At 44.5% G+C, this 18,254-nt stretch overlaps 2 protein-coding genes across 4 annotated transcripts in view; one reads left to right on the plus strand and one right to left on the minus strand.

Annotated features, from left to right (window-relative positions):
• Positions 1 to 18,254, minus strand: part of CFAP119 (cilia and flagella associated protein 119) — a 123,225-nt gene that overhangs the window by 79,171 nt on the left and 25,800 nt on the right. The window lies entirely within an intron of this gene.
• Positions 1 to 18,254, plus strand: part of RNF40 (ring finger protein 40) — a 160,538-nt gene that overhangs the window by 1,081 nt on the left and 141,203 nt on the right. For all 3 annotated transcript variants that reach the window (XM_085618455.1, XM_085618457.1, XM_085618456.1), the window contains exon 2: positions 7,631 to 7,877. In XM_085618455.1, coding sequence (XP_085474581.1) covers positions 7,746 to 7,877 — 132 coding nt within the window. In that variant the 5' untranslated portion in view covers positions 7,631 to 7,745. The remainder of the gene's footprint in view (positions 1 to 7,630; positions 7,878 to 18,254) is intronic.

The following is an 18,254-nucleotide window of genomic DNA, read 5'->3' on the forward strand; positions in this document are numbered from 1 at the left end:
TTCTGAGACATTGAAAAGCCCTTCTCCCGCATACATCTTTTGTAATTGGATTAATCCTAAATCCAGGCGCTTACATGCACTACACAGAAATAAGTGCCAAAATGTGTAAAGTGCATTAGGCAAGAGAAAAGTCGTTCGTTTAGAGGAGCCGTACAGGCAACGTAGGGTGACGTCCAACACTCACAGCCTTTTCTAGGTCACCTTTATTTAGGTAAGTGGCAATGCATGGTTTCCATGACCATGTTGAGCACTCGTCCTCAGCTCTAATACTGCTGATTTCCCAAAAGTGAGAGCACTTAGAGGAATATACCGATCAGCCTCTCAGTTCAAGTTTTGGGCCAACAGGTGACTTTCTGGATCAGGCCTTATGTTACTATCTCCCTAATGAACTACTGCTAGTGTGTGGGTTCATACATCGCTAACCGTACGTCACGTCTACCTCAGCCTTGCCTTTTCTGTCCCAAATGTCCTGTCCAGTCAACGAGACGTTTAAGATTTGGTGTAGTTTATTATCACTATGCTACACATCACCCACATTTAAGACATTCTACTTAATCACCCAATCAGTACACAATAGGGACTTTTCCATAGGCACAAACACTTTTGACACGCTATAATCCGCTACCTTTGGGCAGCACCTTTCACCCAGCCATACTCACTACACAGTACTCTTCCAATTAAACATTTAATTTGCTTTTTCAAACAACATGCTAGGCAGGCCCCCTTTCAACCTTAGCATACCGTTGTCAAAGGGTTGCCAACTCAGCGGCACCTTCTGTGCCACACAATCGTTTTAGAACCGTTCAGATAAAGTTACCATAAACATACCACTTCCTCGCGGGTACAACATTGCATTATATCATATCCTGGCTAGAGATGCTGCCTAAAAAATAATTGATGAGGGTGAGCAATGGTTAATCACAGAGTGGAACAAAAAATGAAAGTTTTGTGGCACACACATCCAAACTCAAAATTGTCAGACTAATGATATCTTTTGCAATATAAAGCAAACGCAAGGAAATGATGGATGGAGCACTGAATCTTTTCAGACACTCACCCCCAGTCAGAGATCTGGGTTGAATCCATCATCGTTCTTTAGATCACTTCGCCACCCCAGTTCAGACCCAGCTATATGCAAATCAGTCTTGACCCTGTGCCTCATGAGAACAGTCCACCTGAACTGCCAAGCCAAGTCTTCCCTGGACCGCATCCTGGGACCGGTTTCGGGGTAACACCTCATCAGCCAGGCTTTAGCAATATCCAACTAACTTTTACATCTATACTAGCCAACACAAACAATTACTACACTGGGCAATTAACAGACCTCTGAAAACCACAGATAACGGCTTGATGGAAATCTGAAAATTGTTCAGAATTGGCACCCACAGTGAGGAAGTGCTACTGTGAAAGTTAGTGCTAGAATATGCTCTGCAAATGCTGCTAACGTAATATTATACATCTCGATTACCACTGAACAGTTTCCCTGCCACTGGATCCCTAAGATTACTTGTTTCATTATTCAACCCCATGTCCTGTTTTGAACCACAACTGGTTTAAAAGCTCCCCATAAACACTTTTATTTGGTACTCCAACTCTGATGTGCATATTTTTTTAACTGCACCGTCCACTGACTGTTCTCCCACCTCCTTTTTGTTCGAGGCTTGTACCTTATACTTCTTAGTTACACTATATTCTTGTTATAGACATGGACCTCTTACCAACCCTAATATTTACCCATATAGTTTCTTTACTTAGCCCCTATAGCTTTCTCTTCTTTGTTTGTTGTGTTTGTACAAACAGATTTATAAGTTTTGTTCAAAGAATATTAAAGACAAGGAGGCACAGAACAAATGCAGCTGTTGTTTTATTTCTGTAGCAAAATTGTAAAACTAATATGATGTAACAATGATGTTGGATAATAAGGTACAGCTGCATCAAACCTCCAGCATCTTTATTGTTGCTCTCAGTGGTGCCAGGTAAAATTGATGTTTGTTCTGGTATTCTGCGCCTTTCTTAATACATTCTTTACATATAATCCTTGCTCTGGTAGATAACTGCATTCTCTGAAAATGTGACCCTTTTCATACGGTTTTCTACATTTCTCTATAGCCTTCACCCCAACAGCCCTAGTGTACCCTATCTTCCCTTTTAGGTTTTGCCTAAGACAGCACATGCACTGTCTCTTGTGAGACAATTTGTTAGCTTACAGTGAGTTTATAGGCTATCAATTAAGTATCCTTGGCTGGCTACATTGTTGCTCTCATTTGTTTGCTTCTAATTCGTTGGTGTGTGTGGGCTTCACTGCCTCTTCTTGGGTTTGTTCCTCCCTGGGAGCTTGGAACCATCACTCGTGTCCTTACCCTGATTTTTTTCTTTGTTTAAGCACTCCACAAGAGTGTATGTTTTTCCCTGATGCCTGCGTCGTGTACATCTCCACCTCATCTGTATTTGCTGCCTGTGTGCATCTCCGCTGCCCTTGTGTGCTTATTCCTCCCTGTAGAAAAGTGCCCCTCTTTGACATGACCACCCTCACTTTTTGTCTGGTATTTGATGCAATTTTGACAGAAGTGCACTGGGTTCCTGCTATCCAGACCCCCAGTGCCAGATCTCTTTCCCTAAAACTACAATTGTTCCACCCATTGGCAATTTCTTTAGCACCCATGTAAGTCTCTGTAATAGGCACCCCAGGTACTACAGAGGGTCCCGAAGGGCTGCAGCATGTATTGTGCCACCCTAAGGGACTTCTCCGCACACTCATGCAAACTGTCATTACAGGCTGCGTGACATGGTGCAGAGAAAAGTGAAGCCACAACATAGTACACCTCCTGTGTGCCATGCCTGCAGACACTGCATGCAGTATAGGTAGGTCATCTCTACAGCAGGCCTTACAGCCCTAAGGCAGGGTACATTATACTACATGTGTGGACATAGCTACATGAGCAGATATTTTCCCTCTGATATCCAAGTCGATTCGTAGATATTGCAAGTGAACAGGAAAGCCTCTTGAACTACCTGTGCTGGGCACTGGTAAAACGAGTGCCCCAGCTACATGATGGTTTGATAAATCTAGATATTCCCCAACAGTAATTGGCAAAACATTATATTTGAAGTTCTGCCATGACATGCTTGAGATGGGGTCCCTTACATTCATGTGCAATGCTGGAAGGACCCTTATAACCTCTGTACAATGTGCACCGTAACAGCAAAAGAAAAGAAAGAAAGTCTTGTCTTGCTACCCTGCATACAAAAAATCAAGAAACAATTGGATTCGCCCCTTCTGTAAACATCTAGCCACAAGGAGGCACACTGAGGCCGTAAAGGGTACTAAAGGGTGGTACATCTATTTACACAGTGCCTACCCTACGTACTTATTTCTAGTAGGGCTGATAAGGAAAGAAAAAGGCCAAAAACTTTAGGCCTTGTTGAGCTGGCTGACTGGTAAAGCACGCTGGGCTATATCAAGCATATCTGATCCCCTTTCCAACCAATTAAGAAAAGAACAAACTGCATAGTTATTTAGGAAACATATGCTAGGTACTGATGCACTTTCTTTAATTCACAATATATATATATGAGTTTCTGTGACCATTTTATTGAAATCATCTATAACCACCCTGCAGGAAAATTCCAGTTAAATAGTAGGCTTGTTTTATAGCACTGCATAGCATTATGGCACTAGATAGTTTTTATCAGCTTTTGTTTTATGTTTCATCTGATTTTAAGGTATATGCAATATACCTTATTATTTTCATCCATTGGAAGATTGGTGCAGAATAGACATGAACTGCTATAACCGTTACTATGCACATTGCACTTTCTTCTTGGATTTACAGCTTAAATGTACCATTCAAATGTTGGTTTATTTTATGAAATGTTTTATTGTGTGTATATTTTATGAAATGAAACCATTCTGAAATAAACATTGAAACTAGAGATGTTTAGTACCAAACATCTCGCGTTAATAAACCCACACTTATTCTGGTGATGGATTTATTAATACATGCACCCATAGGGCACCTTAGAGGGGTTCCCTGAAAACCTACCGACTACTAGTGTGCTGGCTGTCTCTTGTAGACCAGTCTGACACCACAAACAGGTATCTGACCCCTGCAGGTGAGAGCCCTTGCTCTCTGAGGGCAGAAATGCCTGCCCCCGACGGAGGTGTTGTCGCCTCCTCCAAGCAAGATGGCTCGGTAATCAGCTTATCAAGGCAGAAGGCTTCAAAGACCTCTGCTGCCTTTGATATGTGACCCAATGCATCCCCTGACAAGGGAAATGCCACCCCGCCAGGACCCATTTGGCACTAGGACAGGCGGGAAAAATAGCTAGTCAGGAGGCGTGTTCCTTCATCAGGCTAGTTCCACCTCTAAGGTGGGCTACCTGATCTGAACACGAAATTTAGAACTCCATAATCTTAGTTGTGGCAGAATTAGGCTCTCTGGTTCGGGGTTATGCCCACTTCCCACAGGAAGTGGTCATATACAGGGTTTAGACACCCTAAAGGTAAGTAGCCCATTGGTTACCTCCTGTCACTCCCCTTAACACTACTAAATTGAGGATTTAGGAGGCACCCCTGATGCCAGGAACTCAGATTTGATGGATCTAGAAAAAGAGTACCAATAAAAGCTGCAAGAAAAACGAGAACTGAAGACTAGCTGTGCACTTTTGGCACCAAACCATGCCTGCACCAGCCTTGACAATCATTACCAGCGACTCGTCCTGCAGCTGAGCACCTTCCAAGAACCCCTGGACACTACCAGCCATTTGCAAATTCCCAGCAATCTTCCTTGTAGTGAAGGAGCTACTCTATTGCAGTCCGCAGGCACCAAAGACGCAAATTCTGTTTCACTGAGTTGTAGCTCCCCTGTCAGCCAGACGAAGTAGCCCCCCAGGAAGAGGCACCTGTGCTCCTGAAGGTCAGATATGTCCCCTCCCCCCCCACTGGGCGAGAGGACACCAGGACCGACCGCAGTTGCACAGGACCAATACCCGGGGCACTGGACCCCTTGCAGCAAACAAAGACAGTGAGAATTCAGTCCAGACTCCAACAATGCAGAGACCGAGCAGCCGTCATGGTACGTCAGCACCACAGAGACCCACCTAAAGAGTGGCCCAGCTGTCCTGATTTTGCACTCTCAAGTGGCAAGACCGACACCCGCAAGGTGCTAGGACTCACAGCGCCCAGCTGACCGCCCCACTCTGCACCTGAGCGCCCCAACCTGGGTACCGCCAAACCAGCGGTGTCCTCTTGTTCCCAGGATCCTTGTGACCAAAGGCCCTTGTTGGGAGCTCCTGGACTTGTCCGCAAGTCCCCCTCTGCAGCCTGTTTCTAGGTGGCCCCTTTCTTTCCACCGGCGTAACGCTCACAGCTACTAACTCGACCAGCACCTCTGCACCGGACGCCCCAGTACAGGTAACGAGTGACTGCTGCTGGTGGTACTTTGTCCCCCTACGACCCAATGTCCTGAAGGAGACTCTCAGAAACTGACCGTAAATAACTGTATGCAACATATGCCTTTTCTCCCGTAGGGAAGCATTTCTGCGTAAAGACGCATTTAAGTGAACTGGTTACTTACCTGTAAAATTCAGTATACAAAAGTACTTACCTACTAATTAACCTCTTCAGTGCCCCGCCCTTTCCACGCCCTGTGCCGGGCGTTTCATTAGCGGGCGGAGTTCATGACGAGATAGTCTCGTCATGGGCACAGCGCAACCGCGCTCCATGACGAGACTATCTCGTCATGGGCACTGAAGGGGTTAAGTTCTTAGTATCAAAATTAATATAAAAATACAACTTATTTTTGTAAATTGAACTCAGATTTATTCTTGAGTGTGTCTTATTTATTGCCTCCTTGAGTACACCAAATGCTTAGCACTACCCTCTGGTAAGCCTAAAATGCTTGCCTACACTACCACAAATGAGAGCATTTAGTGTTCTAATATTTGCCTCCGTAAACCAATAAGGGTTGCCTGGACTCTTAATGCAGTGTAGCTCATTTTTGTCCACTATAAAAAGAGCCAACTTCCTACACTCCCGTGCTTTGCTTTTTCGCCTTTGTGCTTCTCCCCTCACATCTGTGTTGCGTGCACTCTTGTTTGTTCTCCACACGTTCCTCTTTCTCTGTTTGCTCCTTCCACTCAGTTTCTTTCTTGTGCGCTCCATGTTGCTTTCCCATGTTGGTTCGGCCACCCTGTCCTGTTTCTTCCACGCTTTTGGTGTTGGCCCCACTCCCTTGCTTCCCCCTCTCTGTTGCTTTACAACCATCTGGACTACTGTTTTTTTTTTTTTTTTTTTTTTTTTAAACCAATCCAACTAGGATCAGGAAACATGAAAAATGCACCGGTCTGTTAGTAGGCGGACACACGTTTGGTGTGCGTTCTACAAAATTATGCTGCCTGGTGCTCATGCCTAATAATTAAAAAAAAAAAAAAAAGTTTTAAATGCCATACTGCACATCGTAGAGGATGCTGTACATAATGGCTAGCACCTTTGGAAAAGCCAACCCGTCCTAAAGACGATACTTATTGGGTTTTCCTTTGCTTATTCCCCATGTAACTTCTTTCTTTAGAGAAGACACAAGCAGCACATGCTGTACTTCCCTCACCTACCATTTACCTTTTCCCGAGATCGTGTGTTCCTCTGCAGCGGAACTATTAAAATTAAAATAGTTTCAGGAAGCTCAACATCTTGCTTTATTCAATTATTTCAGCTGATCATAGTTTCAGTCAATATTTAAGATCAACTTCATGTGGTAATTTAGTTGCTGTGTTGTTAAAATTCTATCTTCTGTCAAAAAACACTTGCATATCAGAGGAAAAATGTTACAGGGCCGCACTCTTTATCCTGTCTGTGCAGCATCTACTTCTGTCTCATGAGTTTTCTCCCTCTTATCAGAGCGGGTGCTCCTGTTATCATAAGACCCTGGCCTTCAATGACAGATACACGTCTCTTAATCTCGGGATGCTTGTAAATCCTGGGTGGCAGCACCACATGGGACTGGGACTTAGGGTGAGGATAGTAGTTGTGAGATCCTGGTGCCCCACCTCCCTCCTAAATGCTTAACCTCACTGGACGTGGGGCACCCGGCATTTGACGCTTTCCTTCAGTGGCTGTGGGCAGAGACTCTAATATTGTTCCCTCAGGCTTGGTGACTTCGCCCACGATTGTGGTATCCTGCTTCTTACTAGAATGTCTGCTGCGATGGGTATCACACCCTCTTACTGTCTAATTGCTTATGATCCATTGCAGTTCCTTCCATCCACACTCACATAAACATCTGTGGTCCTACCAAAACTCTAAAATGTATGGCAGCTTTTAGCCGTAAGAATATGCAAAGTAGGGTGCTTCCCCCGGAAGTGAGACTGCAGTCTGAAAATAAAACAGTAGCCTCTTCCTGTTGTGAAAGTCTGAGGTCTCTACTAGAGACTTTCACAATTGGCGGAGGAACACTTTAATTGAGAACATTTGGGAGATAGAAAGTAAGTCTCTGTGTGTGCTAAAAGAAGAGTTACACTGAGAAAGGATGAACGAGTATGGTATTAAGTATAAGGGATGGAAAATGGGTTTGAGCATTTGTGGTGGGAGGTAAGTTGTTTTTTCCTTCTGATAAAGTTTGTGTTTATTCTCCAGTCCCTGCAGGTGGGGGAACCTTGCGGAGATTGAGCCCCCGAAGGTTGGTAGAGTAATTTTCCTCCGGGTGGATCCTTTCTCACTGAGAACAAGGCTCCCTACATTGACGTCTGCCATGTCGGGGCCAGGGAGTAAGCGGGCCGCTGGGGATAGCGGCTCTGGCCCCTCCGAGAAGAAAGCCAACCGTGAAGAGAAGACCACCACAACACTGATTGAGCCTATCCGATTAGGAGGCATTTCTTCCACGGTAAGTGTGACTCTGTGTAATGGGATATTGTGTTGCATGTGGCTTGTAGTCCTCTTGGTGGGGGTTGTCAAGTAAAGGAGTTGAGGGGCATCAGGAGAATCCTTTGTAAGTGTAGGATGAGTACTTACCGGGAACGGAATATGGAAAATGTAGTTGTTCGAAAAGACCAAAAAAGTATTTGGAAAATCACAGCTAGAGTACAATTGTAAGTTCAATAACTCATTACTTGTAGTACTGCACTTGAATGCTGCATCTCAGGGCTGTGCTGTGCGTAATACCTTAGCCTTGGTTAAGTGCACAAATTCTGCATATTTCCATCAACAGGAAAACCTGCCAGTTGGCCAGTATTATATAGACACAAACGTCCCTTACCGTGGAATACCATAAAGCATATTACACAAAGATACAATGAGGTCTAAGTCAAATGTCCAAATGGAAGATAAATACATTTATTGATTAAATTCAGCACATCAATAAGGTGGAACAACAAACAGAAGAAAGTTTAAAAAAACCTGTAGGCTTAGACATTTATCCATGTGACTATAATGAAAAATATCATGGCACATATATTCTTAAGTACCAACTCTCACAATACCAATTACATAACAGTAAGAGGGGTCATGGTACTGTGGGCGACGTTTCAGTCCCTTAATTAAATGTACAGTGGTTCACTAATAAGACAGTCCAGAACAATAACAGAGAACTAGATAAACCAAATTCTATGTAGGACAGAAAGGCAAGACTCCAAAACAAGACTTAAAATTGCTAACAGCAATGGTCATTAGGAGTGCCAGGGACCCCACGATAACATAACATGCATGATGCTCTCTTCCTAGGACCTTTTATGAAATTTGTTGATGGTATAGTACAGAAATCCCGCTGTTGAATGCCTGATGCAGAAGGACAGACATGCCTGGTCATCTTATTCTACAGAATTTTGGGGGTCATCTTGCTTTGAGAAGATAAAATGGGGCATAGCAAGTAGATATTGGTGCATATCTAATTTTCTTGTATTTGCCAAACATTTCCTCCTTCAAATACCAGCATGTTTGACCTGCCAAAATTTAATGAGGATGTAGACTTTCACATCTGTTAATTACCAGTTGCAATTACACATGAATGGCACCTGCTTTTCTATGTTGCGTCTGGACTGCTTATTGCTGTACATGGGACTCGGTTACCAGCTCAACAGAGAAACTATACCCTTCAGAATATCAATGTGCTGCTCTTTCAGTGGTACTGGTTGCTGCCTGGTGAGCTGGGATTAGAACCAGAAATTTATGTGCAAATTGGCGATCCATGTGCGAGAAGGTTCTGGATTGGGCACTTTCAGACTGTGTGGCCTCATACCAAGAGGTTAGCATCTAGGTGAAATTGTTCCAGGTGACATATGAGTCAGCTGATTGAGGTCCTGGACCTTACGTTGCCCTCAATGGCAGTCAAGACAGATGTGTTGACAGAGGTGCTTCAATCAGGATTCACCCCCTCAGAACCTCTTCTCCCTTTTAATGAAGTCCTCACCGATGTCCTGCTCGGGTTCTGGGCCAAGACCTGCACAGGGTTGTCTGTGCACAGAACAGTTGCCTGCCGCCATCGCCCTACTCCTGGGGACCCATCTTTCCTCTCACAGCATCTCACCCCTGAGAGTCTGGTTGTCCAGGCCTCCACATCCAAAATCAATCCTGTTGCATTCCCTACCACACCACTAGAAAGGAAATCCGAGACTGAACACCTTTGGCTAGAGCAGAGATCTTCAAACTGGGGGGCGCCCACCCCCCGGGGATCCGTGGCGGCGTTCCAAGGAGGGCGCAAATGCCTCATTGAGTACTTGTGAATGAAGGAGGTCTGGAAGCGAAACTTTGTTTATTTTTCGCGTTCCAGGCCGTCTTCTTTCGCATGCCAGTTGACATGTCGAAAGAGTAAGGCAGCTATGATTCTGACCCCTGGGGTGGCAAAATCAAAGGATTGGCTAAAAACAACAAAATATTCCGTATTTTGTTGTATGTACACATTTATAGCAACTGCATTTAAAATTATGCATGCACCCAAAAGTGTAAAATTAGGTGTCAAATAAATTCATGAAACTTGGTTAATGTGATCAGTGCAAATGTCACTATGTGAGACCAGAGAGTCACAGAGCTGAATCCTAGTTGGTGCAGAGCGAAATAGAGACTTGTGAATTTATAGTGCTATAGGGTCCCAGCATGCAACAGAAAGCAATGTGACTATGTAAGGCATTATTCTAATATTGTATTAAACACTGTGTAGGATAGGCTGCCACACAATGATTTCATGTATACGATCAGGGCCATTGGAATTATGCGGCAGGGGAGCACCAAATTATGCAGTAGGGTTTACTGAATTATGCGGCAAGAAAATGCAAATTATGTATTACTGTATAATGTGGCACATTATTTGCTAGTATTACTTAATTATTTTGAATTTTTTTCACATGGTAGTGCTGTTTGGGCAAAGATTTCACCTTATTAGTACCAATTTGAAAGCCAAATATAGAAATAAGCTACTGAAAGATGACTAGTTATCCTTTGTGAAGGGCTTCCACTGCGTGCAACCACATCACCATGTTTTCAGTAACTTCTGATCTGTTTGAGCTAGAAACAAAGTTGTTTTTTGTTATCATCTGCATTTTACTCTGAGGTTGGTGGATTATGTGGCAAATGTGGCCAATCCATATCTATGCGAAAAATGCTGCAGTAGCAGAATCGCATGATTCCAGTGGCCGTGTATAAGATAAAACAAGTGCTTTAGAAGATTACACATAAGTAACAGCTAACCAGACGGTACCTAGTGCAGGGATTTTTTTTATAAGCCCATTAAAAGGACACTTTCCAAAACTCAGCATCCTTTCATTACCTCTAAAAAGGAATTAATTTTTGTTATTATGATGCTTCAAGTGACTCCATAAGTTAAATCACTTTAGACCCCCTGCTTTAACTCTCATGCTGAGATACCTCCAGGTCCCCATTAACAAATCTGGAATGATTGTTTTTAACAAAAAGTATGGAAACAGTTTTTGTAAAATTAAATACATGGGCACCTTAGTCCTTATACACCTTGCCAACGTTGGCCACTGTTTACATGCAAATGGCCTTTCAGGTCAGTTGAGAGGTTAGAAAGGAGGAGACCAAAAGGTCATATTCAGAGACCTGATCGTCCAGACCCTTGGGGTTTCTGGGTAATGGCCTAGGAGAAAGAGTAAAGGCGCAAAATCCATGGATATTGCAAAGAGATGGCCCGGAGGAGGTGGCACTATGTTGTATTTCATTTAGCAATGAGGCAGCTTCCCTCCTTCCTCAGAGAGATGCCCTGAAGAGGTGTTGAGAAATGTGGGCTCCTTTTGTTTAAAAAGGCCATCACTACCATTAGTGTAGCAGGTGCATTGGCACTGGGACAATGGTGTGAGGGGCCACTGCATCCCAATAATGAGTATGGAACTAGCACAAAGAGGTGGGAAGCCATTTTCTTTGTTAGCATTGGGGCCCAGACAGCAAGTAACCAGAGGTGGGTGGAATGTGGCTATTTCCCCCCTTTTTTCGAAACAGACAGTCTGCTTTGGATCTCAGATCTAGCAATAATGGCAAGTGGAATGGGCAGGTGAAGTTGGCACCAGGACCCAGGGGTGTGAGAGCCCAAATAAACCCCTATTATGGATGCCTTACTCATTACTTTCGTTCATTAGGGTTCAGTGCACCCTTGCTGTGCTAGTGTTGTTTTTGGCATGAGATCAATGGCCCAAGAGAGGGAATTATTGGAGAAGAGGAGACACTTTAGCATTAGGCTTCAAAGAGTTGACAGAAAGGAGGATGGGAGGATGACCTTAACAAGGGGCTGAGAAGACTTGCCGCTTTGCAAGGCAGTAGGCCACCTTAGTGAAGCGGCACTGGTGCCAAGGAATATGAAGAGTCTACTGCATCACAATTAAGACTGTCTTCTACTTTACTATAAGATATGGGGTGAGCATAAGGGATGAGTTGGGCCACACGTGGGTGCTCATTTTTACTGAAAGGGACAGACAATCTGTTTCAAGAATAGATGTGGTGGGAAAGGGGTGAAAGAGGCAGATGGCATAGCCTACTATTCAGGGCTGCAGCTATCATTAGTGTAGAAGGTGCGATTGCATTGGGACCCAAGAGCATGAGGACCTCAATTGATCGAAGTAGTGTCTTTTGCCCATTTACATTTTTTATGTGCTTGCTCTTTTATACGTCTCACATTTAGTGTGGAGTATGAGCTACTGAACAAGTGCCCCTGATATTATCTCATTACCCCCACCCCTGTGCTCAGCCCTAACCTTCCCAATTACTCAAGACTTTCCATAAGGTTTTGGAGGGGGGCCCTACTTCTAAATATTTTGGGTAGGGGGGCTCAGAGCAAAAAAGTTTGAAGACCTCTGGGCTAGAGGATGTTCTTTTCTGCCAGTCTTGCACATTGGTTGGTGAACACTGCGTGCCTTTTGGGCCAATACACCCACACAGTTTGAGATTTGGTTGTGCAAGTGGTGCCCATGGTCTCGAAGGAGGCCTGGACCATACAGTCACAGACTATTGCAGCTGGCAGAGACGCAGCACACTTTACCTTTCGCTGTAGACTGGCTATGACTACTCGCTACATGGAGCGATTGCGTCGTCAGTGGCACTCAAACGCCATGCCTGGCTGAGATTGACTCGCTTTTTGGGGGTTGTCCAGACGTCCGTTATGGACATGCCCTTCCATGGCACCAGTCTCTCTGGAGACCAGGCAGATTCAGTACTGGATCGCTTTAAGAACAACCGAACCATTGCCAGGTCCATGTTCCTCTCCAATGGCGCATGCCAAACCCATTCTGCCTTTCATTCCTTCAAAGGCTACGGTAGAAGCTACCAACTGCGCCCATTCCTGCCCAGCCACCAAGGCCAACAGACTCGCCCGTCCTTTCGTGGCTGCAGTTCCTGGAAGCCTCCTGAGATAGAGACACAGAGGTCCACCTGCAATCCCCCCCCCCCCCCCCCTACCCTCACGGTACCCTCTAAACCACTTTAGCTGCTCTTTTACCATCACTGTCATCCAGTTGGTAGCAGCATTCGTCATCACTTGCCTCTCTGGCAGTCCATAACATCAGATAAGAGGGTACTACAAATTGTTCAGCAGGGTTAGTTCATTCCTCTGCTAGAAACTCCACCACCCATGCCACCATCCCCAGACTGGTTGACGGAGGACCACCTCTTCCTCTTCTGTCAGGAAGTTCATGACCTTTTGGCTTAAGGAGCAATCTAGAGTGGGTCGGCATCAGAAGTAGGTCATGGTTGCTATTCCTACTTTCTGATACCTAAGAAAGACTGAGGCATCTGCCTTATTTTAGACCCGTGCCTTCTCAATTTCTTCTTGAAGAAGGAGAAATTCAAGATGCTCAGAGTCTGTCTGCCCTAGACCCTCGAGACTGCATGGTAGCACTGGCCCTGCAGGATGCCTATTTCTACATTACTGTCCTGCCTGCTCACAGAATCGACCTGCGGTTCACGGTGGGCCACAAGCATTATTCGTTTATTGTGCTCCCCTTTGGCCTCACCAGTGCCCCTCAGGTGTTGACGAAAGTGATACCGGTGGTTGCAGCAGACCTGCGGAGATCAGGGGTTCCAGTCTTCCCTTACTTCAACAATTGGCTGTTGATGGTGGGCACCACGTTTCCCACCTCAGACTATGGCAGGCCTCCTGCATTCGCTAGGATACACTGTAAACATGGCAAAGTCACTCTCTGTCAGATGCTCCCTTTAATTGGAGCACAGGACTCGAAAAATCTATTCGCCCACTTACATTGTCGAGCAAGATTTATTCAGGGCGAGCTATTTTTAGAGACTGCAAGAAAGTGCCTCTTTTTGCATGGTTGCCCCCCCCCTTTTTGCGAAACTGTTGATGTACTTTGAGTGTGCCCAGGGTTCCTGCCAACCAGGTACCCAGGGCCTATGTTCTTTCCATAAAACTGCATTAATACAAAACCAATTGGCACTCTCTGGCCACATGTCAGTCCCTTGTAAATGGTACCATAGATACTAAGGGCACTGTGGCCAGGGAAGGCCTCTAAGGGCTGCACCACTTATTGTGCCACCCTTACAGGACTTGTACCTTTACACACACGCGGCCATTGCAGGCTGCGTGTTTTGATGCAGAACAAAGTGAAGAGTCGAAATGGCACACATCCTTGTGTGCCATGCCTATAACCCACTACCCTGGCATAGGTCGCCACCCCTCTAGTTGGTTGCACTATACCAGTGGTGAGGGTACAGGTGCATGAGCCCTGCACCTCTACAGTGTCTAAACCAATTCTTAGACATTGTAAATGCAGGTATGCCATTAAGAGTATATCGTGCTTGGTGTTTGTCATTACGAACTCCACAGCACCATAAAATGGCTTTACTGAAAACTGTGAAGTTTGGTATTAAACGTCTCAGCACTTTAAACCCACACTAATGCCAGTGTGGGATTTAATGAAAAATTCACTCAGTGTGCTCCCTACCCTCCTTTGCATATTTGTGCAATGCCTGCCAATTTGGCAACCCCTAATCAATGCCAGTCTTCAAAGATTGCTCCAGAATTCACCCCAAAAATTAACGAAAGCCAAAAGTGCAAGAATGGGGGCCACACCGGCTGTCATTGGGTTCCTTTTTGTGATCGTGGCTTAAAGTTTATTCAGTGCATTGGAGTCTCCTGGCTCTGGTTATTGGTGGTCAGTACACCTGACTGGGAAAAGTGCCAAGGAAAGTGTCTCGCCTGTACATAGTTTCAACCTGGGGTCCTAGAAGATGAGCTGGCAACTTGCAGTAGGTACACAAAAACAAATCGTTTTGTTGGAGAAAGCTTGTTGCACATACATTTGTCAAATTCGTTCATATGAAGAAGAAATCGAAAGGACAAAAAAAAGCCCAGAAAATACAATGGTCTGTATGACTAAATGCATCACATATATTGAATGAAAATCCAATTACAGTAGTTCATTCAAAAAGGTGCTCCATATGTGTCAAGTGAAATAGTGCTTGTGCAGTGCATTAGCTAAAAAAGAGTGACTGTATATATAAACAGAAAGCAAATTCAGATGCCTTAATGGGCCTGTCCAAACTTTACAAATGTAGAGTCTCTCATAGATGGGCTCCTTTCATCTCTCCTTTGACACCCAACGAGTGGAGATGCAGTACAGGCAACATATAAACATCGTTGACGTTTCAACCCTCGTATGCTTTTTATATATCTAAAGGGGTCTTCATCAGGACTGGATGCAGAACAGCCTGTGTATCAGAATATATGCTATCAGACCTCGTGTTTAAATAATGGGCAATTATCTGTTTGGGAGGTAAAGACTCACCTGGAGTCATAGGAAGACAATGAATGGCCGCCTTGTACACGAAAAAAAAGCATGTGTCCCAGATAAATCAGGCAGTTATTTTCTATGCCGCCAGTGACTGCTTGGTTTGCTAGTCAAGTGAAAGAGTCCTCTGTCAGAGTGACTCCTACAAATGTGCAAATTAAAAAAACTAAATTCAGTGAAGTGCATCATGCATAGTTAACGCCTATTGAAAAATCCCCATGCAACAACTCACCATATAGAGAGATGCGTGTAGAGTTAATACATCATTGCATCCTGTTCTGTGTCATTGAAGAAAAAATAGTGGAATACATCCTTTGAAAAAAAAAAAACAAATGACTCATAGTGGGCTATAGAAGGAAAGATTTCATGTAATTTCACGTTACCTTCTCCAAAATCAGCTTTCTCTCACTCAGTGGGATTCTATTAATACCGTGTGGTTTCAATGAGCTGATAGATAAAGCAGAAATGGGACCCCGCATGCTGGCTCATTGATGCCGATTCATAGAATGAATCACTGTAATTGATTTTTTATTTATTTCATGTGATGTATTTAGCCATTAAGACCCTTGTGTGTCCTTTTTAGGTCTCGCCTGACCCAGCGCATGCACTGATCTGGCGAGACATTTTGTGAGGGCTCCAAAAAGTGCTACCAGGCCAGCCTAGAGCTACAGTGCATGTGCGCGGGCGCGCGCGTCACGCTTTACCAAGATTACTTTCACTTTCGCAGCCGCACGGCCGCTTTGATGTTTAATCGCGATCACTTTTACGGCCGCTTTGATGTTCTCCGTGAGGCTTCAATAGATTGCAGCAGTTAAAACAAGCATTGGCATAGCCAATAGGTCTCGCTTTTGGGACCTTATAAGTGTTTAGTTATGCAACTGTTGCATGGCGAGACCTATTGGCTAAGCCAAGGCTTGTTTTTAGGTCTCGCCTGACCCAGCGCATGCGCTAGTCTGGCGAGACTTATTGTGAGGGCTCCAAAAAGTGCTACCAGGCCAGCCTAGAGCTACAGTGCATGGGTGCGCGCGCTGCGCTTTACCGAGATTACTTTTACTTTCGCGGCCGCTTTGATGTTTGATAGTGATCGCGATCACTTTCACGGCCGCTTTGCATAGCCAATAGGTTTCGCTTTTGGGACCTTATAAGAATTTAGTTATGCAACTGTTGCATGGCTAAACACTTATAAGGTCCCAAAGGCGAGACCTATTGGCTATGCCAATGCTTGTTTTACCTTTGGGTTTATTTCCTCATATGAATAAATTTGACAAGTGTATGTATTACAAGCTTTTTCCGACAGAGCTATTTGTGTTTGTGTACCGAATGATACCCAGATTCTGAGGAACACTGCGTAACCCCATTGATGCTTAACGTATAGTAACTTTCAGTAAGCATTTGGCAGTCGTGAGGATCCTTAAATGTTACCTGCATCAAAGTTTCTTAACTTTAACACTTTGTGCTGGTGGCACCAAGGGTTTCACAGGCATTATTAACTGAAGAAGGGTGTGCCTAGGGTGATAAAGGAGGCACCATCTTCACTCAGCAATGGCCTGAGAACCAAAGGTTGTAGGAAGGTGGTCCTAATAATTCCATGTTCAGCTAAGCCAGGACATCATACTGTAATTCTCTGTTCGAAATGGTTCAGACTTGTGTTCCTCTTTGGCTCAAATGCAATATTTATAGGCACTCTGGGAAGTTAACAACACTTCTCAATGCCACACGGACCTCACAGAATTTGATGGAGTCTGAGTCCTTTGGACTTTGCACAATCATTACATTATGGGCTTAGAACTTCGAACACCGTACCATTTGTAGGCAAAGCACTATGCTGAAGAATTATAAGAAATACTTGTGAGCAAACCTCCGAGATAGAATCACTGCTCTTGCTCTCTTTTGTGTTCTTTTGACCTTGTCAGCTTTGGCTAAAGTTTTGTATGGCTTCAAGCTAGGTCATCCTTAAGTCTGCCTTCCAGGCAGACTGTAGTTTCAGCTGTACCTTGTCTGCTGTCCATAGTCCAGGGGCAGCTACAGCAGTTTTTTTATTAGCTTGATGTAGCAGCTTCAGATAATTCTCCAGGGCAGGGTAAGGGAACATTGTCCCAATCCCAACAATGCGTCTCTAGACTGAGTAGCTCAAATCTGCTCGGAAGTCAAATGAGCAAAACATGATTGTTCTGCAGTGCCAATGTTTATCCCAATCTTGAGCCACGTCCGCGTTGAATCAATACTTTTACCATCTTGACATTTAAGTTGCCATGTAACCAGAGCGCACAGTATTCTTTTTGTGTTTCTTCCTGGGATTTTCACTCTTGGAGGAGGGGAGGAGCAAGGGAAGACTGCATTAAGCCTGGAGAACTGTGTACTGAGAACCCTATGCCAAGGAGGCTTTTTGCTGAAGGTCCCAGGGGGATTAGTGGGTAAAGAAATGGCTGGGTGTTCAGCTTAACCCTAGTTAATTGAACCCAGATATGGGATCTCTTAGGCACAGCAATATGGAAGGAAAAGTGTGGTAACACCGCCTTTAGTCACAATCAGTGGTGTCAATCCGGACACCTTTCTAACAACGCACACATCACACATGTATCTGAAAGTGTTTTCTACGAAATAGTAGATAGATCTGGTACCAGACCTTAAATGGGTGTAACCAACAATCCATCACAACATAGTCTGGTGGGAAGGCCTGCCTGCATGCTTTTTGGGCGAGGAGTCCCTTTGGATCTACTCCCTGTATGAGAGAGGCTAGTACTGTGCTGAAGAGTACCAAAAGGTGATCCACATTACTTGATAATCAACATAAGCAGGGCCATTGGTGAAAAGGCACAAAAGAAGCAAGAAAGAGATTGCCTGATGGCTGACCTCGTGGCCTTTATTTGTTACTGTTTGTGTCTTGGAGAACACTGAGAGTGTGCCTTGCTGAACATTGTGCTTGTAGTTTTCCGAGAGCTTTCTCAATTTCCATGCCTTAGGAAGCCTACCAGGCAGTGCCCTCATCACAAGGAGGCAATGTTCTCACTACACACTCT

This window comes from Triturus cristatus, chromosome 7, assembly GCF_964204655.1.
Source record: "Triturus cristatus chromosome 7, aTriCri1.1, whole genome shotgun sequence".
Taxonomy (NCBI): Eukaryota; Metazoa; Chordata; class Amphibia; order Caudata; family Salamandridae; genus Triturus; species Triturus cristatus.